The following is a 24,532-nucleotide window of genomic DNA, read 5'->3' as shown; positions in this document are numbered from 1 at the left end:
AGTAGGAATGTAATAATTCTGAGACAGTTTTTATATAGCAGCTGGGTACTTAATTTAGTTGCATTCAAAGCTCAGTTTAGTTGCAAATCATTCTTATCCTCTACGAGAGAGTCGTTATCAACTTTTTTTTTTCCCTAACATAAATTTGGGCTTTATCACCTGCAGTTCTTGACTTATCATCAGCTTCTGTGAAATCCAAATCTACACATACATTTGAAGGAAACTGTACAGAAAAAAAAAATAATTGGGGATGATCAAAGCAAAACCAAACCTCTGCAGAATAAAAATAGACTGTCAGGACTGTTTCATAGTTAAGGCAGCTGAACTATCCCACTCTCACCTAGGAGCAGCGCTTCTGAATCCTGCCCCTGAGGAGAACCTTGCCTGCAAACACTGAGGTTTGTGTGAGTGCATAGACAGACAGACAGATGGGAAGTTGTCAGAATTGTGGGCACAATAAAAAGCCAGCCACCCTTTCAAAATCACACTGGTGGAGTTCCATGCTTCTGCCTGAGACCAGTTTCTGCTTGTTCATTGAGTGGACACAGAAGGGCTGGCAGTATTTTGCCACACCAGGATGGTGCTGCTCTCCTCCCTTTCTCTTTCCTTTCTGTGTGCCTGTCCCCTTCATTACGGAGGTGCCTGTAGCTCTGGGCTGTGACCTCTGTGCAAGCTGGAGCACCTTCACATTGGTCTCCTTTGTGCTGACTTGCTGTGGGCTGTGGGACATCTCTGAGCCTGCCTGTTTCATGGCACCTCCCTTAAAGCTTTTTGATACCCAATGCTACTTAAATGGTATTGCCAGACATGGTAACAAACACAGCATTGAAATGAGCAGCGTAGGAAGCAGTAAAAGTCACATTTGTATCTACCAGGGTTGTTTGAAAAGAGTCTTTATCTCCTTTTTCCCCCCCATTTTTAAGATAAGAGTGGCAGAGCATCTGAAAAATTAAATGACAAAGTGTAGTGTAACAGTGTGTGACATCCATGGCATTATCTTTCTTGTTTTTCTTTGAAACGAGTTTGTCTAGCTTAAAGAGGCTTAAAAATCTGTTCCTGGCCTTGGGTTAAGGTTTGTAGCTCTTGAAGCATGAAGAGAGGTGAGGTCCAGGCTTCCAGACCTGAGGGCACAGGACAAGGGGTCATTGCTATCAGTAACCCCCAAGAGTTGTCACCTTTCAAGCGCGGTGACAGGGGACACAGGGAAATGGAAGGGACTGAACCCATGGAGCCCTGCCTCTCCAAGCCACTGCCCTCACTGAGCAAAGCCAATGCCCCTGGGATTGCTAGTGCTGGGGCTTTCCTGGCAAGTTACTGTCCCTGTGGCGACCAAGCTGCTGACAAAGCACATCAGCCTGGGCTGTGGTGCTGGTTGTTGCAATGATGCTCCTCCCATCACTCGGGCAAATCCTGTTAAAGCATGTGCCAGTATTTCCGCTTCCCTGTAGATACTTGCCTGGACATGGTCGGTACTATGGTTTGCTGTAACGTTCTGTATTGTTGCAGCTTTATGTGTTATAGAGGACATTTTTGGCTCCTGGGTTATGGTAAATCATTGTACGCAAATGGAATAATGTGGAAATAGCATTGATATGTGCAACAATTCTCTGTCCCTGTGATCTTAAATTTTAAATTGTCTTTATACTGTTTATGATTATTAGTCATCTGGCCACTAGATCAAGGTTATCTTTGACAACTCTTGCATTCAACCCTGTATGCGTAAGCAGTAAATGCCCAGTTCTCTCTTCTATCTGACTAGAGACAGCAAAGAAATTCTACTGTGCATTAATTCTTGCTATCTTTGAGAGCAAATGGTTGAACGCAGACCCAGAATCTATGATAATAAGGTAATCTGTTTCCATTTGCAGTAGGCTTTTATTATGCATTCTTTGTAAACCATTTAGCAAGGAGTATGGGCTAACATTGATTACTCCATAATTAGTGCTCACAGGCGGTATGGTTGGAGCCATGTTGGAGGGGCAAATTTATCAGCTGTTAAAAGCCACGACTTGCGTAGACGAACCGAAGTGCAAGCTCTAAAGCGTATTAAATTGCTGTGTTTATCATCTACCTAAATGCTACTGTCAGTTCTCCAACTGCTTTATGTGCAACTGTTCCTCAAAGTGAGGCAGGAGCATCATGCATTTTAGTCATAATAGATTGAACATGAGGCAATTATCAGTAAGCCATTTGATGGTGAAGCTTATTCCCCAAGTCAGGAAACTAGAAACAGGTATTCTGTAACAGATTGGGAAAGGGCTTTTCAAAATGACCACATCATCAGTGCAGATGCACAGTGAAGCATCTGTGCAACCTTCAGGCAGTCATTTATATACATTAGTGAGAGCGTCGGTCTTTGTGTGACTCCTGCGGGGCATGCAAACACAGCTCAACTATTATTTTGCTGGAAGATTTTCTTGCCAAATTTTATTAAAGTACATTATGGGATAACATACAAATGAGATGAGATAAAATGCTTAAAAAGACTATCTGCGAGTCTGCTTTACTACTGTGACTTGCGAGTGTTCATTCTAGAGTTTGTCTTCCATTAAGTTTCAAATCTTCACAGGTTAGCTACATTTGTCTTCCTTTAGTGCTACACAGGGAATTGCTTTAAATTTAGTCTAGCTGCCTCCTGTGTAATGCCCGTGCCACTGGCAGGGCTTGGTGATACTGTTGGTGTTTGAACTCATTGAAGCCACAGGCACAAGAAAGGATTTTGCAGCAGCAGTGGTTGCAAGAGAAATTTGGGGGGCACCGAATTGCTCCTGTGGAAATGCGAGAGGCAGCATGGCCTTGGCGAGCAGGGCGCGTGTGTCTACATGTGCTGCCATGTGCATTTCTTCTGGTATTTGCACACTAAACAGTGGTGGAAAGGCAGAGGGCTGCAGGTGCCATTGCTCCAGGGCCGGCCTGCAAATGCTGGTCTTCTGCCAGGGCGGCAACCCGACTGCTGTGGCTCTTTCCCTAAATCACTGCCCCCGGGCTCTTTTGAGCTTGGATTTTCAAAGGTTGCATGGTTTTTCTGTCCGCTTTGCCTCATTCCTTGCAGTCTACTTGGCATTTTTACCTTGTTTCTTATTTCATTCTTTGTTCTGTTGCTGTCCAAACAAATAAAAGTTAAACTCCTACTGTTAATGTGAGTTCAGAATTGACACCAATGCCACAGTACTTAAAAATTTTTCAAGACTTCATGACACTGATCCAATGTCTCTTCCAGGTTTGTGGAAAACAACCAGTTACACAGAACTCAAAACAATGCAATGAGTGAAATTAATTTATACCTGTTTGCTTAGAGGTTCATTTGCTCAGTGCGTGGAAACCCTGACCTCTAGAAGAATTGAACCTGCAAGTGATCATCTGCAGGGGAGAAAATAAAGAATTCCCTCCCCCTGCCTTCCCCCATCCCCCCCCAGCCTCAAAGTGAGGGGAGGAGGAGGATTTGGACAGAAAGCTGTCTTGCATAATTGCAAATATCGTATCAGAAAATATAACTTTTAATGTGAGAATATAGGTTTTGAGGTTGCATCTTGTATTTGAGCTGTCACTGACATTTGAGCCTCTCTAGTTAAGGATATGCTTGCCCTCTGTTATTGTAAACAGGTAGTGTCTTAGCATTATGTACTGTAGTGAGGATTTGTATAATTATAATTTGTCTTCATAGTTTTATATCTTGAACATGAAGAAAGCATTGATTCATACAAACTTTCCAACAGCTCAGTGATCATTGGAAGATATTGTGTGTGTAGTGAAATACAGAAGTCAGTCATGGATATTCAGTATCTATTAACCTGTATAACCTTTCCTTTCCTTTTGGTGTGATGGATGGAGGAATCTCTGCCACGAACTCACAAGGTTATCATATATGGATGTCCCATCCTCTTTCAGATGGACTTGCTAAATCGTTTCAGCAGATGAAGAATAGTTTATGTTTTAACAGTATTTGTGTAGTTATTGAATGCTAGGTAATGGATCTGTTGTTAATATTTATTGTTTTGTACCCAGTGGGTTGTTGCAAGCATTTTGGTTTGTGTTCTAAACATAGTAAGCTTCCTGGCTATGTAACAAAAAATTATGTCCGCTATATATAGATACAAATTATTTTTTGAGTAAATTTGTTCATTGATTTTTATTTTTTTTTTAAATAATAAGGGCTATTTATGCTGTTAGTTACCACTTTTTCTATCTGTTCCTCCCTGACAATACAGTTCTTGAATGTGTGGATGTATAAAGGTCTTCTGCTTCCTTTTTTTTTAAAAAACAATTTTTTTTAGCAAAAGGTTTCTTTCTTTTGTTGTGTGGAAAGAGACTGTGAAAATGTGTGGTGTATACTTGATACAGTGTTCCTTTATTGAGTCTTCAGACAGTTTGAAAGAACTGGATTTTCAGGTGATGTATATGACCTGTGCTTATTGATGCTAAATAATGACCTCTTCCAGTAGCTCTCACAAGTGTGATCTGCTCTGTTCCTCTGTACTCACTCTTTATTCTCTGTACTTGCCGCTGGATCCCAGTGATGGCATTTTGAGTGTCAATGGCTCCTGGATGTCACCAAAAGGAATCGGTGACCCAACTCATGTTGGTAGCTGCTCACCAGTACAAATAAATGGTTTGGACTCATTACAGAGGGATGGATATATAGATGTATAGCAAGACCAGCAGAGTTGATGATTGTGGGATTTTCAGTGGTGCTTACATTTAAGCAGAACATCTGATTGTGTTTGTCATGGTTTAGTCCCAGTTGGCAACTAAGCACCACACAGACGCTCGCTTACTCCCCCGGGTGGGATGGGGGAGAGAATCAGATGGGGAAAAGTAAGAAAACTCGTGGGTTGGAAAAGAACAGTTTAATAATTGAAAGAAAATATAATAATGATAATAATAATAATAAATTATAATGAAAGGGAAAACAATGAGAGAGAGAGAGGAACAAAAGCCAAGAAAAAAAACAAGTGATGCAATCACTCACCACCTGCTGGACCGATGCCCAGCCCATCCCCGAGCAGCAATTGCTGCTCCCTGGGCAACTCCCCCCAGTTCATATACTGAGCATGACGCCATATGGTATGGAATAGCCCTTTGGCCAGTCTGGCTGTGCCCCCTCCCAGCTTCTTGTGCACCGGCAGAGCATGGGAAGCTGAAAAGTCCCTGACTAGTGTAAGCATTACTTGGCAACAACTAAAACATCAGTGTGTTATCAACATTATTCTCATCCTAAATCTAAAACACAGCACTATACCAGCTGCTAGAAAGAAAATTAACTCTATCCCAGCCAAAACCAGGATAGTGTTACAGCTGATCAGCCTCTGAAGTCAGCCCTGCTTTGGGCAGGAGGTGGGACATGGTGACTTCAGGAGATTTCGCACAACCTAAATGGTTTTATGGCTCTGTGATCTCCTATGCTGAGTTGCAGTGTAAGCATCTTCCCACAGCTGCACGCTGCTTTATCCTTGGAGTTACCAGTGGTCCTGAGAATGGTCCCTACAAAACTTGTCTGTTAATTTGAATTGAAAATCTTCAGAAAGCTCTCCTTCTTAGGCTGGTCTAATCTATACCTGCTTTTTCTCTTTTCCTTTGTTTTCCCAGTCCCTGAATCAGACATGCTTGTAGCTTTAGTAGTTATTGACAAACACATCAGTGAGTCTTAAATTCGGAGGATGGACTACTTCCTGGCTATCATTGTGTAGATGGTTTATTTATGAATAGTGATCACTAAAACAGCTTTCCATTAGTGCTGAAGTTTTTGTAGCAGACTTTTTTTCCCAAATGAAGGTTTTGGATTGTTTTTGTTGCAAAATGTAGATCTGAATGTGTGTCTGTGCTGCAGAATGACTGTCTGGAGAGTACCGCAGCTGCCCGAAGCTTTAGACGTGCTGGGTTCAATGCTGATTTCAGTTGGGTCATAGCACAAGGGGCTGCAGGTCATAAATGCCACCCATTTGCCCCAGCTAATGTCATCAGACAGTGTTTTTTGCAGTGCATTAGTGCACAGTTGATCTACTCTGGTCTGACCTGAAACCTAGAGGTGATGATTTTGCTGTCAATGCTAATTTACTTTTTCACTGGTCAGAGGAGAGCAATCCTTGCTGGAAGAAACTGAGCCAATTGTGTAACTTGTTTTTCTGCTACTGCCTTCATCCTGCACTAGTGTAGTTGGTGAAAACTTTGTCAAAGACATCAGTGGTACAAGAGAAGTCCATCGCTGAGCAAGGTAATGGTACTCTACTGTATAAGTTTTGTCTTCTGGACTCAGAATTCAGCACTGGAGAAAACACCAGTTCTCGTTCCCAGAAATCTGTGGTTTTCCTCCTTTCATTTACATAGTTGCCTTTATATCCAGTATTTTTACCTACAGCTGTCCACTCATCCAACAAACATGTTTTCCACTAGAAAATGCTAATGTGTGAATGTTTTTGATGTATACATTCTAAGTATGCTTTCATAAGCAGAATTTTTGTCATCTTAGAAAATGTGCTTGAACAGTTTTAACTCTAAATCAAATAAGTATTTGGAAACTTAATGGGTTTCTTCAACTCATAGTTATGAGAGTTGTGGTATTTCTTAGTAATTATGCAGAATGAGCAAATTGTAAGAGTAGAAGAGATCCAAGAATGAGTAACTCCTCCTTAAAAACACACAAATACACTACAAAAATGGACTTAAGATGCTTTTTGGTTTATGTCTTTATAAGAATTCCAGTTAAACATTATAAGCATTATAGGATGGTAGGACACTTTATCCTGCCAATTTGCCTGTTTGCAATTAGTTTAGGGTACACTTAATATGTTATTTTTAATACTTCACAAATTAAATGTAATGATGTACTGCATTTAGGATTTATTTTTTCTTGCCAGCATTCTAAAATATTTGCACTTTCTCTTCTTTTATTTTTTTTAAATCTAATTTTATTTTCAGTGTTCCTGTGAAAATAAAAGCACCTTCTAAGTTCATGTAAAATTGTTAATAAATTGGTAGTTACCTGTTTTTATCCTTAGCTAAGGCTCTGATTTTGAGAGTCATTCGTTCTTAAGTATTTTACAGAGTCCAAGTCTCAGTGGTTCTTTTTTTCCCACATATATTTTTTTTTAATATGTGGTGGTACTATTAAGTATATCATATTTTCACTCTAAAAGAGAGTTGTAGCATGTTCTTTTAGTGTCCTAAAACAACTGTCTTGGCACTACCTACCTTATGTTAATCTGTTCGGTATTTTCATAGGATATATACTTTGGTTTGGGGTTATGTGTTTATATGTATTTGGTTTTAGCAGATGACTGCATATTTATTTATTTTGGCAATATCATTAATTGTTCAGAAGACTTTTATCCCCAAATCCCTTAGTTTTTCAGGCAGACCTAGAACATCTGTTTGTAATTCTGTCTCAAACATTGCCAACACAAATTAGTCTTGGAAGCTCAGTCCATATTTTAGCTTAAAACGTTCACAGACATTTTCAAGGTTCGTGAGTTTTACAAGAACGATTAATACCAAACATGCACTAATCTGGATTTCCACCCAAGTTTTTTTAAAAGTCTTTACAAATACGAACCTTGCAGTTTCCAGTCAGGTAGGTTAAGGAATTTCTGCTGTCTCTTATGGGGTGAGACACTGTTGCTGTTCACCTAACCCATAGTTTAGGATGAGAAATGCAGAAAAATCATTTTAAAAGATTGTGGTTGAATGTGTGTGTGTGTGTGTGATTGATCCATCAGTCCTTGGCCCATCATGTTTGGGTTTTTTTGTTTGGTTGTTTTTTTTCCCAAAAAACCCAAACAAAAAACTGAACTTGTAGATATTTTATTTATTTGTTTGTTTATTTTTTAAATGAATGCAGTGGTCAGAGCCTTGGTTTTCTATCTCCTGCAGAAGGCCTCATCTTCAGCAGTGCAACAATGTAGTATCATGCTGGGAACTTTTTATCAAATTGGATGAAAAAGTAGCTTTATATGAAGTGCAAACACATGGTCCTGAATCAGCACATTACTCTGTGTCAGTGTGTTCTGTATACTCTCCCAAGTTGAAGTGGTTTAGTGTGGAAACATCTGGCATATATACAGCATAAATGCAAGCTTTTCAGATTTTGTGAAAGTTTCTCTGTTGTGAAGAATTTACAAAATCCTGGGGTTACTGATGTGAAGTTAACCAAATTTTGGTTAATTGTCATGTAACCAGCATGTACTTAGCCTGACTTTGGTAACACTGGTGCACAGCAGAGGGGATGCCACTACTCAGCCCCCCAAGTGAGGTTGTTTTAGAACAACTGAAATACCTATGTAATAGCAGATTGTAAATTCAATCTGCTTTTAAGAAGAAAACAGGAATTATTTCTAAGTAAGAACACAGCTTAATTGAAATACGTAATTTTTCTAATTGATAGCCCTGAACAAACGTATGTTCTTTAAACATAACCTGTTCAGTGTGGAAGCCATCATACCAGTAGAAAATGGACTACGTATAATTTCTGAAATATAATTTACTTTTAAATTAAATAAATAACCCCAAACAATATGGATCATCTAGAGGTTAGATTTCGGATTTGAAATCTGAGTGGTTCCTTGGCTGATGGGAATTTTGTTCCACAGTCTGGAGCTGCCAGAAATGTCGTCGCCTCCGAAGCTGAATTTTGCCATGGTAATAGGTAGCTGCATTGTGGTGGGTTAAAGGTATTCTTCACCTTTTTGTCATTATTTTTGGCCTTCCTGTGTTGGAATGTTTTTGTCATTTTTATTTTGTATTAGCAGAAGTGATTTCCACAAGCAGCACTTATAAATGCAAAAGAGTTTGTTTTCTTCAGACAAATATTTTAGTAGTAGAAGTAGTTTTTGTAGATGACAGAGCTGTGTTGCTTTAGCTGCGTTCACTGAGAAGTAGCAGATCTCTTTCAGATGGTGTATTCAGGTTTTGAAGAGTCCACCAAAAGGAGATGTGGAGTCTTTTCATGTTGAGTTCTTACATTCAGCTTAAATTGTAGGTGTGATTTGGGTTCTTTTAGCTGTCTTAATGATCTATGTGAAATTAATCAGAGGCTTCAATCCACTAACTAGCTGAGAATGACCCCAATCTAAGCGAAGAGAGGACCCAGCCTCTTGATTAAAACGAAACAAAACAAAAATCCCCAAACCCAAAACTAAACCTGCATCTCTTACTGTTTATACTGACAATTCAACTTTGCTTTTTCTGTTCAGACCTTAAAAAATACCTACTTCAGGAAGTATTTCCTGCGCAGCCTAAGCAGCCAGAATGACAGAGCTCAGGTGTTTGCCTCACAGTCTGCAAGGTGCTTGTTCTTGCACCTGGCCTGCAGAAGAATACTTTCTCTGCACCTCTCATTTACAACTAAGGCATATTGATGCTTTCAGAAGAAATACTCAAATCAGCTTTAACTGAAGTATCTATTGCACTCATGTAACAACAGTGGGGATGTAATGTAAGCTACTTAAAGTTGTTGGTGTGCTGTAGCTTTTTTGAGCGAAGCATGCACAGTAGAACACTTGTGCCTCCCTCCGTTTATGACAGCAGAGTCTCCAATTTGGATGTAAAGTTTGACTGGAAACCAGCATTCAAGCAGTAAAAAAAGCTAAATGTAGGGTTTATGTAGATCATTCTGACACTGTACCAGCCTTTCTAATATGCATGAGCCACTCGCGTGTGTGCCAGCAGAGCTGTTGAAGGGAGCAGGTGCCCGAGCTGGTGAAGGACCTCTTCTGAGTTTCATTGTGTTACTGCAGGGGTGGTGGTGGATATTCAGAAAAGGTGATGAATTGGAGTGTAATGTTTTCATGAGACATAGGAGGAAGTAGCCAATATGATATGAAAAATTCAGAATAGGAATAAGAAAGCCAAGAGAGATTGTATATATGGATAAAAATATGTACATGTATATGCACACACTTGAAAAAATCTTTTTATTTTGCAATCTTAATGAAAGTGAAGGTTTTACAAAACAGCATGATTGTGATGGATCATTCCTTCCCACACGCTTTTTCAGTTCATTGATTTGGGGCATGGTTGACTTTAGAAATTACCAGAGGCTCATGATTTTCAAACATGTACTGCTGGCATTTCTTTTATTCTGCAAAGCAGAGCATTGCTGTTGATTATTTAAATTCTACTGATATCTATAAGACATATCAGCACTGACATACATTAACAAAAACTCTAGCTCTCTCCCAGCATTTGCCCATCACAATAAACCTCCGCTTTCTTCCTTTGCAAATAAGGAATAACATATTTCTCATTTTCTTGTACTGTGCTCTGCAAAGTCTCATTCCATGGTTGTTGAACTGAAACAAATAATCTGATTTCACTCATGACCCATCGCTGAAGCTACAGTATGATGATTAAAGGCCCACGTTTCTTGGCCTTGGAGAAAATGAGATTTAACTGAGGACTTACACTGATGTAAAAGTAGTATTTTCTGGAACATAAAAAACAATTTTAACTAGATAATTGAGCAAAATCCATGGCCAATCCATATCAATTTGTGTTTCTCCATATGAGTTCAGACCTCCTTGCAGTGTCTATGCCTCTTTGAAGCTTCTTCAATACCAGTGGCGATTTTTGAAATGGAAGTATGCGCACTGATGCATTGTGATTGGGACAAGTCAGCAGGAAGGTAGATGACAATCTCTCATCTTATGACAGATATTATGGCTTGGCAGCTCCTCCTTTCAATATTCACTATGGAATGTTGTTGTAAGAAAAAAATGAGAACCAGTAGCTAAGTGTGAGGAAGCACATTGTATGTTGAAATTCCCATGACCTAATTAAGAAATTGATTCTATTAATGAAAATAATAGCTTCAGATTTTTAAAAAGCACTTGGTTATTTCTCACGTTAATGCAACATCATTGTTATGTTGTGTAATAAACTGAGCTAGAAATGGAGAAGGCTTAATTTAAAAATACATGGGATCTTTTATTAAAAATTTAAGATTGAACAAAATTAGTTCGAGTTATTTGAATTCTGAAAGCTACCCACTTTTTATCTCCATTTTTACATTTCCAACAGGATTTATTAAAAATTTTTTTTGCAATTATTATGTCCTCCCTCTCTAAAATAAAGAGTAGTTTCTGGGAGACACTACATTATTTGGACGCTTCCTTAGTTGGAATAAGTATCTTTTATGAAGGTATTGACTACAGTTAGAAATGTAGCAGTACTAATAACAGAACTAGTTTGTGAGAGAGGGCTGCCATTTGCAGGCATGCCTAAGCATGTGCATATCTTCAAGCACGTCATTTAGTGCTACTGAAATTTTCAGGGTTACTGCCAGGGTTAGATGCCTTCCTGGTCAAACTGTTAATCAGTCAGCAGGAAAGCTTGTTCTGAAGCTGGTGATGATACAGGGTTCTAAAATACACTTCTGAATTGGGCCAATTTGTTTTTAAAGACCTTTCTGTTGGAAATGGACAAACTTGGAAATGGTGAAGGGTGTATAGGTTTTGCTTATTTACTAACTGATCTGTAGAATGGGTGGGAAGTGGACTAAGGCAAATTAACCCTAGCGCTCTCAGCTGTTAAAGTATAATTACCTTTTTTCTGAAAATATATAGGTATTACTATAGTTATAGAGGCATTTCTTTTGACTTTTTTTGCTTTTCTAATAAATGGAAAAGGGAAAATTGGGTGACTAATCTTTGAAATTGAAGAAACATCTATTACGCTTTTAGCCATCAGATGTCACCAGAGTACCGAGAGTAAGTATTATGTGAGGTGGAACTGATTTATGGCTTTCCTTGGCTGTTTATTTTGGAGTGGGAAGACTCCAGTCCTGCACAGGCTTTCTCAGATCAGTAGTAGCAGCATCTTGGCTAGCTCCACATTGGCTGTGACTCTCTTTAGATTTAGAGAATTGAGCAAGAAATGGATTCAGGACCTCATCCTGCTTCTGTAGGGGCATTGACACCAAATGAAGTGGGGGTGGAAGCAAGCAAGAGGTGAACAAATATTGTTACACAGTCCAGCCTTGGTGTTTCTGTGCTCATTACAGTGGAATATTTAGCAGAGGCCTTGAAAGCAACTTGTGTCTTCACTGCACACGTAGCTACGGGAGTGCTTACTAGCTCACATACCCTCATTTGCTTTCCACTGTTTGGGTGGTGTTCTGCTAGCCACGTAGCAGCGTGGACCTTTGCTATGTTAGATGCCCGGGTGCTTACTGCTTTCTTGGGCAGCACCGTGCACTGCTCGTGCTTTCCCATAGGCACCGTGCCCACAGTGGTTGAGGCCGAGTTTGGGGACGTTAGCAGGAGTTTCAGTACAAACAGGTTAACTGAAGCATGGAATAACCTTACAAAGATCTTTGAGAACAAGATGGAGGCTCCAATGAATCTTTCAGCTCTAGGACTTTATGGTTTGGGATGTGAAAAGTTTAGTGACTACGTTTTTTATAGGAAGATTTCTTTCAGTCAATCTGGCATTTTAAATGGACTTTAGGGCAGTTTTAAGGTTTAACTTCAACTTCTAGTTATTATGTGCTTGAAGATCCTGCTTCAAGTCCTGCTTGAAGACCTTGCTTTCCATCACTAATAGTGCAAAGCAGATGTAATAAAAATAACAATTTGACTTTAACTGCCTTATAGAAATCAATAGTAAATATTTAAAATATATATATTCTGCATTTTCTGAATAATTTCTATGTAGCATCACTGTCCCAGTGCTAATATGAAATACCTTCATTCTTACTGGTGAACATCTCCAAAATTAAGCTTTAGAGTGGGACCCACAAAATCCACCTTTCGGTGACATGTAAAGGAGGGAGACAGAAGAGAAGATGTCCCTTCTGTATTGACATCCAGAAGCTGTTGGAGAGAGAATTGAGATATGTAACATAAGGGATTTTATCTAAGCACTTGATAGGAAGAAAATTTGTAAAATGTTCTCAGATCAAGTTGCTTGAATGTGATCACCCTAATGTGAAATAAAAATTGCCATAAGGAGTGTAAAATGAAAAATCATCATTCAGTAAGGGTATTTGGCACTGTACTTTATGATAAAGTCCACTCTTTTCAGGTATTTCGAAGCTATGTTTTGTTTCATTCTTGGACAGAAATTATTGGCAGATAAAAATGTTTTGGGGCTGATGGGGAAGGAACTGAGACTTCTCTGAGCATATAACCAAGGCCTTTGTAATCTAGAAAAGGGGAAAGAGATTCCCAAACAGGAAAGTTGTTGAAACACGGAGAAAATTGGGGAAAAAATATGAACAGTGGCAAGAAAACCAAAATGCCTGCGAGGCTGCAGATAACGAAATGACAAAAAAAGAACTGATGAACTACAGAAGATTTGAAGAAAAATAGATGTTTAAAAAAAAGTTGGAAGGTGTGTGTTAATGGTAATTTTAAAAGACTGTCCATCCAGCTAGACTGAGAGAGAACTGGTTAGGCAGATATTTATAAATTTATTACAGATGTTTGTAGATCTGCTAAAAGTGATCTTTCTTCAGGTTTCCCCAATGCCTTGCAATTGTGTAGAATAGTTTAGGAGAATAAACAGTAGTGCTGTCAGAAATAATCTGTGTTTCTAAGAGGTGAAGATTAGACTCTGTATCAGAAATGCTTTTGTCTTAGGGAAACTTATATGCATTTAAAGTGTATCCCAAGAGGAACAAGTACAGCAGAAAGCCATCCTGCTCTGGAGGGCTGGCTGGAGGCGGAAAGCGGAGTTACTGATGTCAAGAACATTTTCACGTTCTTCTAATGCAACAGTCTTCAGCGGGATTTTATGAGTGTCCAGTTAATGACAAGAACACCTCAGATATCTTGCAAGACCTCACAATATCAGATTACACCTGAGCAAAGGGGAAACAAGATGTTTCTCTGGACTCTGTGCCAGTATATGCTGTTTTTCTGTGTCATCAGCCCTCTCTACTATCTGACAGAAATACTTTTTTTTTTTTCCCCCCTGCATTTCACTCCTGTTTTCTAGCATTGTGGGTTCTTCAGCTTATAAGTAAGGAGAACTGACTATCCTGTTCCAGTCACGTGCATTTGTATCAACTTGGGTGTGATCTGAACATAAGGGCTAAGCAGGTGAAAATGAGGGGTTAACTTGATGTACATCCTTACCCAATTCTAAATATATGAGACAAAATGGACCACAATTTATTTTGAGACTGGCTGTATTGGTATGTCTGTCCAGTTTCATCGCCTGAAATATTTTATTTTTTGTTCAGCACTTTCCAAATGTGTTCCATAGGGAATGAAAGGACTTTAGGGTGTAACTGTTCATATTTGGAAGCAGAAAAGCAAGTAAATAAGCATTGCAGGACCTCTAAAAATGGGTATCCTAAAAGTATGAATATGGTCAAGAAGGTAAAAGAGCTAAGAAAGAAAAAAGCTTATAAAAATATTCCTCTCTGAGAGGGTCAGAGGGGTTTATATTTCACTGAAAATCATAGATCCATATGATTCAGGAGGTAAATACTTACAGCAGTATGATATTTTACAGTAACACCTTTCTTTTTGTGGAATGTTGATTTACAGGTCAAAAAAATACTTGGACGTACAGCAGATTAATGAACAACGCACTTATCATTTTTATAGGGAAAAGTGAAAGATGGGATGTTTTGTTATACTTGGCTTCATTGGATTGTAGCCACACGTTCCAGAAATGAGCGTTTTAAAATATTGCATGTAGCTTTTTTTACATATTTCTAAGTTACAGATACGACCTTTTCATATTGTGAAATATAATCTTAGTTTTCCTCAGTATTTGGCTTTCTTCTTTGATTAAAATCCCAAGGTGGAATGAGTGTGCTGTGTGACTGAAATTAATCTGTTTAAGCCTGAAATTGCTGGAGGCATGTTGGCATGCCGACTGCAGGCAAACACTGGAGATGGCCTTGATTTGAGGGAAATTGTGTCAAAGTAGCTTTGCAGGGCAAGTAGGTGTAGGAGACAATTTGTAGTAGTTACCTCGTGCTCTGGAAGCCAAATTTTGCTGTGTTTCTGCTTCAGTGCTCTCAGTGGGGAGTAGCTGTGAGGGTAATTACAGTATTTTCACACAACTATTGATTTCTGTTGTGATGGCATTTGTTTTATTCATTGTGCATGTTGATAAAGTGTGTGTGTGTGTGTGTATATACACACTATGTGTGTGTACATATATACATATATAGAAAAATGTAAAAGGTATTTTATTCTAAAACTAGTCTGTTTTCTAGAACAAAAAGGGACTGTTTTGAGAGACGCTGAGTGCTTGTCCTGAACAACATTTTCAGTTAAAGGACCTTGTACTACTGGAATTACTTCTGAAGTCTTTTCTTGGTTTTCAGTAGAGAGATTTTCTTGTAGTTCCTTGCATAGGTTAGGATCAGAGGTAAATATTGAACAAAGAAGTAGAATTCAAAGGTAAGATTAAATTTCCTGCCTGTTTGAGGGCTATGTTGTTAGGTATTTTTTCTTACAAGGTCCTTCACTAATTTTGTTGGAAAGCACTGCATCTGAAGCTTTTTATCAGTTACCAGCTTAATGGAGAGGTGTATAATTCTGTTCTTGGTTGCATCAGAATAAATACTGTACTTCTAGTGGCTCTATTTTCAGAAAATTAACGGCAGGGGGGTGTCAGTTTAACCAAAGGACAATCATCTCTTTGGCTCTAGATGACTTTTCAGTTTCAGCGAAGAATCTTGCACCATTCTGTGAGTGTTGCTTATTTTTAAAAATCCAGTCTTTTTCAAAATAGTGCAAAGAAGTTTTGAAAAATAAATATTTTCTTCTCAGAGTTTTGAAATGCTGCTGTCACTGCATGAACACAAAGACTAGCTTCTACATAGGAGCAAATGAAAATATACCCTTTGGATGTCTTTTTATTGTTTTTCCAGCCTTGATTCTGGCTCTTGCAACCCCCAAAAGAAGAAAGTTAAAAATCCAATGTAAATTGTCAGAAAAGATTATACTAGAATGAAGAAATGACTGTAGATCACAACAAGGTTTTATTTAGAAAATGTTTTTCACAATTTTCAGACCAGGTATTCTGCATAAGAAAAATCAAGGTGCAGAAAAAAATTATGGGAGATAATACTTAACACAAAACCAGGCAAAAAATACCATCCAAAACCTCCTGTCTGCTGAAGTTGTATGACCCAGCATGTTCATTACCTATTCAGTATATATTTTAAAACCAAATAAAAAATGGTATTGGTAAAATCTGAACAGAACTGACGCCCATTCTAAGCAGAAGGATCCTCTCTCTCCCCTCATCCATTTGGATTCTGTTTTTTCCTTATAGAATGTCTCTGGAAATGTTTCAGGGTGTTAAATATATGGCTGGGAGTAACAAGAATTACGGAAAACAGCAGTGAATGTGGGCATCCAGGGTGGCACGTGAGACTTCAGAAGCCAGGACTTAAGTTATGGGAAGTCATCCTGAATAACCTGTATTTTTGTTTGTGGTGTTAGGTGATGTGCTTGGGAGTGCAAATGCCTTAACTAAACTTTCATCACAGGCCAGGTGCTTTGGTTATTCATGTTTTTCATATATATATATATTTTTTTTTTTTTTTTTTAACCTGGAGAATGCAATACCACTTCTGTAGTATGTTCAGGTATAAAGTAGATGATATTTGGAAATAAAGTAGGTGTGTTTTTCTTATATGAAAGGTCTCAGTTCTTGCTTGAATAAGTGACTCAGATTATTGATGGTTAGCTGTAGTTACTATCTTTTAACTCTAAATATTTGTCATATTTGCTACCTCTCAGAAAGCTACTTCTCCCTAGTGCTGCTCTTAGGTTAAAAAAGATTAATTCATATACTTACTCAACACAACGAAGTGTGCAAGTGGTGAATATGGGAGATTTTTGTATGACTTTTAGGGACATAGATTTCAAAGGCTTCTTACCTGTTATACTCTTGTTTGCCTGGACCCAATGGGTTACGTGGGACCCGAGAGCAGTGTACGGAATAACCTTAGGGCAGAAAAACCCGGCGGCCTTATTTCAGAGGCCATGGGCCATGGGGCGCATGGAGGATGGCTTCTCTGCCAGCTGATGCGCAATTGCAGAGTGGGTCCAGGGCCCTGGCAGGGGAGGAGCGGGAAAGCCCTGAGCCTGCTGAGCTGCCCCAAGTCACCACCCAGGACACTGGAGGGGCTGGGAACCCCTGCTGTGGGCATGGCTCACTGGCTGCGGAGGGTTGTTGCTTGCCAAAGGCTTGGATTTGGGATGTTGCAGAGGCATATGCCTCTGGGGTTGTTGCCGCTCGGCTCCCAGCACTCTTTGTCCTTGTCCCCAGAGCCGTGCTGCGGCTTTTGGTATGCTGGAGATGCCCCCGCACCAGCAATGCCTGGTGCCCATGTGGGCCAGCAGCAGGGTAACAGCTGGGGACCAACTGTGCCACTACACTGTGTTATTCTGCTGGGAGAGAGGTGAGGAAAGAAAGTTGTAATTGCATTTAACATAACCCCTCTGCTGTCAGATCTACCAAATTTAAAATGGCTGTTTGTTATTCGCATCTTTATTTTTATTATTAGAAGACAGAAGCATATTAGTAAAACCATGAATGACGTGTTTACTTATTGTGGGTATTGATTGCTTTCACTTTGTGACAGGTCTGAAATGCACACACTTGAGAAAATCAAAGTAGACTTTATGCACTTGACATGTTCGACTGAATCGCAAAGGTCTAAGAATTTGTTCAGGAAATTAGTTCAACATGACGTGTCTGAACGAGCCGCTCTTTTGTTACATGTATTATAGGGCTGGGTTATTAACTGAAAAACAGTTTCAACAACAAAAATGCAGTAGGGGATTTGTGTGAGATTGCCCTTTTTGTCCTGCAAGCTGTGGCAGAAACAGAAGTGTGAATAAACTGCATAGGAAGGAGTGTTGAGCTCAGTCTGGTAATCAAATGCTCTGTTATATCTGACACTTATCTTGTGAGTAGGGCTGAAAGTCAAGTGCCTGCAATCAGCAGAGAAGTGTAGATGCATTTTCATTATAAATTAAGTAGTTTAATTGTATTTGGTTGGGTTTTGTTGTGGTTTTTAAAATTATATTAGGCCCTTTCCTGGCAAACAGAAGTATTTTGGGATGTTTTTAAAAGGGCACATGTTTTGTATGTTGTGAGAGCACTGCTGTGGCTCTGATAGGACCTGACAGTCCAGGCAAACCCTCATCAACCTCTTCACTCTGTGATTCAGACTTGGCACGTTCTTCTTAGGATTTTAGCCATGCGTTTTCAGGCTGTCTCCCGTGCTGCCACTCATACTTGGGAACAGCTTCCTATAGACCCAGCTGCCTCACCGCTCATCGTCATCCCCTCCTTACAGTGCTCTAGTCTTCTCGTATCTTTAACAAAAAGGAATTTAAAAAAAAGCCAAAAGAAAAAAAGTTCTTTTGCTGGGGAGCGTGTGTACCACTTCCAGTGGAACTGTCTTACTAGTTCTTTCCCTATCTCATCGGTTTTCTTTTGTCTCCTGTCCATATCAATCCCTTGGGACTTCCCCCACCCACCTATATGTTCGGGTTTATTTGCTTTCTCAGTACACACTGGGAATTATTCTATGAATGGTGTTTGTAGGCAATAATGATAAAAAGAATTAGTAATATCCAGATTCCTCAGGGTAAAGATTCTTCACCTGCCCGTAACACCATGCTAGAGGACAAGTGACAACCCCTGCTTACTTTATTCTTGTGGATTTTTTTTAGTCCTGGCTAAGATCCTCACTTGTGCTTGCTGTTTCATAAGAGGTTGTGGTTCAATTGCTACATCTTTCTTTTCTATTGCAGCAGAAACTTTCTCAGACATTAAAATATTACTGAATGCATTAGATCAAATTCTGTGCATTTTCTCATCCATGAAAATAGTCACATTAGGCAAGATGCAGTAGATACCTTGTAAGTAACCTGATACTATCTCCAGATGATGTTTGCAGGTACTGAGAAATGCATGGGAGTAGTTGACAGTGACTTTAAAATTGTTTCAGTAAAGCCTATAACATTAATAAAAGATTAAGAAGGACAGGAATAAACTAGGCAAATTGTCTCACTTTTTAAAATGTTCTAAAATACATGAATCCTGTCTATATGAATACATGAATCTTATTCTTGAGTTCTTTATGTTCCGATTAAGTGCTTTAGATCATGCTGTTTTACGTTTAAAATGTCATGTAGCAAGATTCATAGATGCTATAAATCTAAAGGAATTTTTTTAGTCCAAGAGGGAGGAGAGAATTGGAAGAAAAAGCAACGATTTCATCAGTAGCTTTACTATTCAGCTGTGTAACAGGCATTCTACATCTGCTTGTCGTTCAAAGAAACCCCAAAAGATGAATGGATAGTTCATTCATTATACGGTGCCAGCAGGGAGTCACCTTATTCAAATAATCTGGCTGGTAGTGTCAGTTTGGCAAAAATCCAAGTTTTGAGTGATGGTCCTTAGATTTTTGTGTGTGTATGCATTTGTTACTGCAGCATCGTTAACCCTTGGGGACAAGGATATGACGGAAATAATCCTGTGAAGTATCAAAACTTCAGTGGGTGCTGAAGGAGTTTGGTGCTTTATGTCAACAGGTCCACTAATTGTTTTACAAAAGAAAGAATGAATAAGCGTTGGTGACTTAACACCAATGATTCCAGTAAATCCTGGCATCTCTTGGAAAAATACCAAGAGTTATACCAAGGCAACGTATGCTTGCAGTATTATTGAGGTTGTCGGATCTAGTCTTCTGATGGAAGAACGTGAAATCTGTAGGAGAGACTTTTCTGATAGTTATGGGCATTCATTCATTTAAATTCTGGCTCCAGAAAGTTATAATTACTCTGCTTTGGGAATCTGTTTTACTTGTTGCTGCGGAGACTTTTTGGTACTTTAATGTGTATGGGACTAAAGTTACAAATGCTCTGTTATCAAAGTCCTAAGTCATTACTGTGTTTTGATGAATAGCATTTAGAACAAAAAAAGTCTGCCTTGAAAACGGTTTTGCTCAGTCATTCTGCAGTAGGGTGAGCACTCATTTAGATAATAGTATATAACGATGAAGAGAAGTTTGATAGAGACTGGTAGCATGGATGTAGAATATTGAATGCAAAGGAGGTATCTAGAAAAAGAGAGGCCGAAAGCTCCTTCGTGATCTCTCTGTTGTTCTGTACAGCCATTTAGAACAGACCTGTAAAGAGCAACAGGGACACGCTGCAGAGTGATGGTCTCGAGGGCTGTGGCCGTGCATGTGGGGAGCTGAACAGCAAACCAAAGTTCTGGGTGCTTGGCTTTCTTTTTTGGTTCTAGGTTAGTAGGCAGATTTTTAGTGGTAACGTTGCCTGTGATGTGAATTGTTCACTGGCAGACTCGAAAGGTAATAAAGCGATAGCTAAACAAGTTAAAGTTCTTGGAGTGTCTTCTTTCAGTAATTTGAAAGGTCTAGCTTCAGAAAAGTTTTAATCTATCCTGTTAATTGTGAAATGTCTAGAAAGAAGGTGTGGATTTCTTATAAATTATTCTTTTAGGTCCTTGATACAACATGCTGCTTAATATTAAAAGACATGTCAAAACTTGTCTTGGTGGGGAAGAATTTGTATGCGTAGTTTATGAGCATGTATTTATACCTGGACTGCTTCTGATATCCAAACCAGTGAGCAGGTCCAAACAGCATTTCTGTTTCTTTTTTGTTGTCTACAGTAATTATTCCACTGAAGTGTATGTTTTCCCAAAATTACTCTAACATGAGCTTCTAATCTAGAATGAGAAATATATGCTCCTCTATCATAGGCTGGTTAAAGTTTTGTCATTGCTCAACCTTGAAAATGAAGCAGCTCTCCCTGGCTGGCAAAGTGAAGATTTCACACTTGTTTCTAAGTCTGTATCGTCCTCAGGCATTGCACCTTAATAGCAAAAACCTATTGTGCATGTACAAGATTTTTAGATTCTGTTTATGGGAATCCAACAGTTGCTAGTTTTTTCAGTCTCCAGGGCTGGCTTTGCAGGTAGGAGGGTAAAGGTGGCATTAGCAAAACATGCGCTTACATCTGAAATATTTCTAATTTATTTTTCTCCTGGTAGTTAGTAGGAATGCCTACAAAATATTGTTCAACAAAACAATGACTTTTTTCTGCAGTAGAAATGAAAAGATTGTTACTTGATTGTAATGATCTGTACATAATGCTCCTTTTAATCTTTGACCAATGCAGCTATCTCAACTCCCCAAATGCTTATGAGAGTCCTAAGATAGTGCATAAGCTGTTATTTTTAATAATTCAAACATAGTAATACTTTGATATATTAGTAAAATACCTTTTCCACTTGTGGGACTTAGGGGAAAGGAGCGATTGGTTTGTGCTAGAGGATGCTCCATGGTATTTCTTCCTCTAGTCTTGATAGTTTTGGTGTCATGGCTGAAATCAGTGGGCTAAATTCCTCATCCAGAAGTTCTAGATTGACGTTTGTGGGCACATTGGTGCTGTCTTTTTTGGACGTGGCCTTTGGAGAATGTTCTACCATTTTGAAGTCACCCATAGAAATAAAAATATGGGGACAACTGAGTTGTGTAAGTAGAAGAAGAAAGGTCATATCATAAAGCAGTTGAGCTGGGAGTCTGAGTATATGGTATGCAGCCTCTAGATTACTGATGACAGCAGAGGAGTTTTCTTTTGATGTCAGCAGAGACAGAGAATTACACCTTGTTTTAGTCGCATCAGTTGGGTGTGCGAGTGAGAACAGCACACCTACTACCAATGTGCAGACACTGGGAACCTCGCAGAGAAAGGTCCTTCATTTGATCATTTGAACTTGCCCTTTCAGTTCGAAATGGGCTGTGTTAGATGCTTAGTTATCTCCCAACTAAATTGGAAGGCTGAATTAATCTGTATAATAAGATTTGAGGCAGCTAAATGTAAAGCACTATAGCAACGCAAAGATTGCATTACTAAAATAGCCTTTTGAGGAGGAGGATGGTGTGACTGACACATACCTCCTTCCTTGCCATGGAGAAGTGGGTACTGAGTAGCAGCTCATGGTGACAGTTTCTTGGGTGTCCCTGAGCTGCGTTCAGCTGCATGCAGCTCGCAAGTTACCAGTGGCACCCAGTCAGGTGCTGTGCTTGGTTAAGGTCAGAGGGGTGGCCATGAGTAAGTCTGAGGGGAAGTGATAAAGATTATGCAGTCCATACAGTGCAGTTAATTGTATCTGTAATGTAACTCTCCTGCCTTCAGTTTTAACAACAAAACTGTTTTCCCAGCCTAATGAATGCCCATAAAGCATGTAAATAACTTTGCATGTTAAGAGATCAAAGTGAAAACCACCAAGTGTTACCAGAATAATGCAACATGTTCAGTATTTTCTACAGGAAAATAAGAGGGGAGGGGAGCATCTATGTCTTGTTTCTACTCATCTGAAGGAAGCCTCTTTACTTGAACTTGCGTATTTGAGGTGTAAGATTTGCTCTGTGTGTGCTTTCACTTTTAATATTTCCTTAGTGTCTGAAAATTTACAGAACTTCAGTGATGTTTTCTTAACTCATACAACTGTAAACTAAGACAGCATCAGGAAATGGTATTAGAGTCAGGAGGTGCTTTTAACCTTAGATTGTGACGTATAGCTCTGGGAGCTCTGGAAGCTCCTCCTAGATTTCACTAGATTTTTACTTTTTTTCCCCCTAAATGAATTTTTATTTTGGTCTCACTGTCCACCAGTCAGAAGTGTTTTCTTAAGATGGAAATTTCTGCTGACATGTCAACCTCAGACTCTGTTATAAAGTTATAACTTGATGTCACAACTGCAGGTTGACAGCAAGGTCTTGCTTAAGACAGATAATGATGCTTGCTTAAGACAAGACTCAAGACAGATGATAAATAGATTAACTAGCTGTATTGCACAGCTCTAATTATGATGTTGTCTACAAAATCAAACTCCTTGGGGTTATAGCTATATGGCAAAAAAAAAAAAAAAAGCACATTTGGTATCTTTACTGTTGATCCAAAGTGGCCCCAGAGGTGCTGAGTCACATGAGTAAAGGATTGTGAGTATAGCTTTGAACCATGCACCATTTCTTCTTGTGTAACAGACTACTCAAGAGTTTAGACTACTCTTGTTTTTCAGATATTTTTCTTGCCTTGGAATATTTAAAAATTGCTAGTTATGTAAGAAGGATAAATACAAAGATCTATTTGCATTTATAACTGATTTTCTTTTTTTTTCTAAACAGAAATGAACATCTGCACAGATGCTCTCAGTGCAAGGTTGCGAAATACTGTGGTAAATCTTGTCAGGTAAGATGAAAAATAACAACTATATAGGGTTGAATAAAATAGACATTTGAACACTTTATTTACAGGGTCTCCATGCATTTTGCACATTGTCATACCTCCACACTGCAATTTCTCATTTGTAGTTATGGACAGAGTGTGTAAACACCCCGCCTTGTTTTAGTTGAGTATTTTTATAGTTACAAATATAAGATTATAATCAGTGCAATAGACTAACTAAGCTGAAACGTGGTGTTTGGCTGTGCTTGATTAGAGGGGGCGGAATAATTCTTCAGCTTTGGTGGTTGTAGACTGAGGGCTCTAACTCAATTTTGCAGTAAAACAATTTGTATTTCAAGAGTAATTTTTATCATGGCAAAGTATATATTCCATTTAAGAGGAAATAAGGGTCAAGAATGTGTAGCGAAGAGAAGGCCTTGGGCAAAACTGCATCTCTGAGGAGGGTATGAAGAAGATGGAGCCAGGCTCTTCACAGTGGTGTATGGCAAGAGGACAAGGGACAACAGGCTTAAGTTGAAAGAAGAGAGGTTCACATGGGATATAAGGAAAAGCTGGTTCACCCTCAGGACAGCCAAGAGGTGGAACAGGCTGGCCAAGGTGGAACAGGCTGGCCAGGTTGTTTGTGTCATCTGCATGCTTGGAGGGTTTCGAGACCCCACTGAATAAAGCTCTGAGCTGGATCTGGCCCCAAAGCTGACCCTGCTCTGCAACTAGAGATCTCTGTAGATCCCTTCCAACCTGAATTATCCTGTGATTCTACCCTATGAAACAGTTCTTAAAGGTGTTCAAACGTAAAACCTTAGCTTTTATATTTGGCTTGTATTGTCACTTAAGCACGTGCGCAGAAGTAGGCAGGATGTGGTACTGTGTGGATATGCAAGGGTAAATGACTGTGTAAGGTCTAACACAGAAGAGAACCAGGCACCTGAGCTTCAACCTGTGAGGGTCACCTTACAGAACCCTTGAATTTTTAAATTATTCCTCTTTGCTTTGCGTTGTGATTTCTGTTTGTTTTTCTAAATAGAGAAAAATGAAGAAACCAACTAATAGTCAAAACGGAATAGTAGTGATACTCTGTTAAATGTATATGAATTTAACTTTTAAAGTTAAGTCCTTGATATTCAATCATGTGCTTCTATAAACAATTCTGCCTTAGTATAATCTGCAGTGTTCTCAACATGCCAGAAACCCCTCCTTTTTGGAATTAAAACATATGGAGGGAGAAAGGAGGAAGATATGTCATTTTGATTCATTGCATGGCAAATGTGTGCAATGTACATTAGGCACTTACTGTAGCATCAATAATAATGCCAAAGGTAGATTTATTGTGG

The 24,532-nt window shown here is 39.1% G+C and overlaps 1 protein-coding gene across 6 annotated transcripts in view; it reads left to right on the top strand.

Annotated features, from left to right (window-relative positions):
* SMYD3 (SET and MYND domain containing 3) overlaps window positions 1-24,532 on the top strand; it is a 424,609-nt gene that overhangs the window by 27,531 nt on the left and 372,546 nt on the right. For all 6 annotated transcript variants that reach the window (XM_072856508.1, XM_072856509.1, XM_072856505.1 and 3 more), the window contains exon 2: window positions 23,141-23,204. In XM_072856508.1, the coding sequence (XP_072712609.1) occupies window positions 23,141-23,204 (64 nt within the window). The remainder of the gene's footprint in view (window positions 1-23,140; window positions 23,205-24,532) is intronic.

The sequence above is a fragment of the Ciconia boyciana genome, chromosome 3 (genome assembly GCF_034638445.1).
Source record: "Ciconia boyciana chromosome 3, ASM3463844v1, whole genome shotgun sequence".
Classification (NCBI taxonomy): domain Eukaryota; kingdom Metazoa; phylum Chordata; class Aves; order Ciconiiformes; family Ciconiidae; genus Ciconia; species Ciconia boyciana.
The sequence above is the reverse complement of the archived record's forward strand: the minus strand, read 5'-3'. Positions and strand labels throughout refer to the sequence as shown.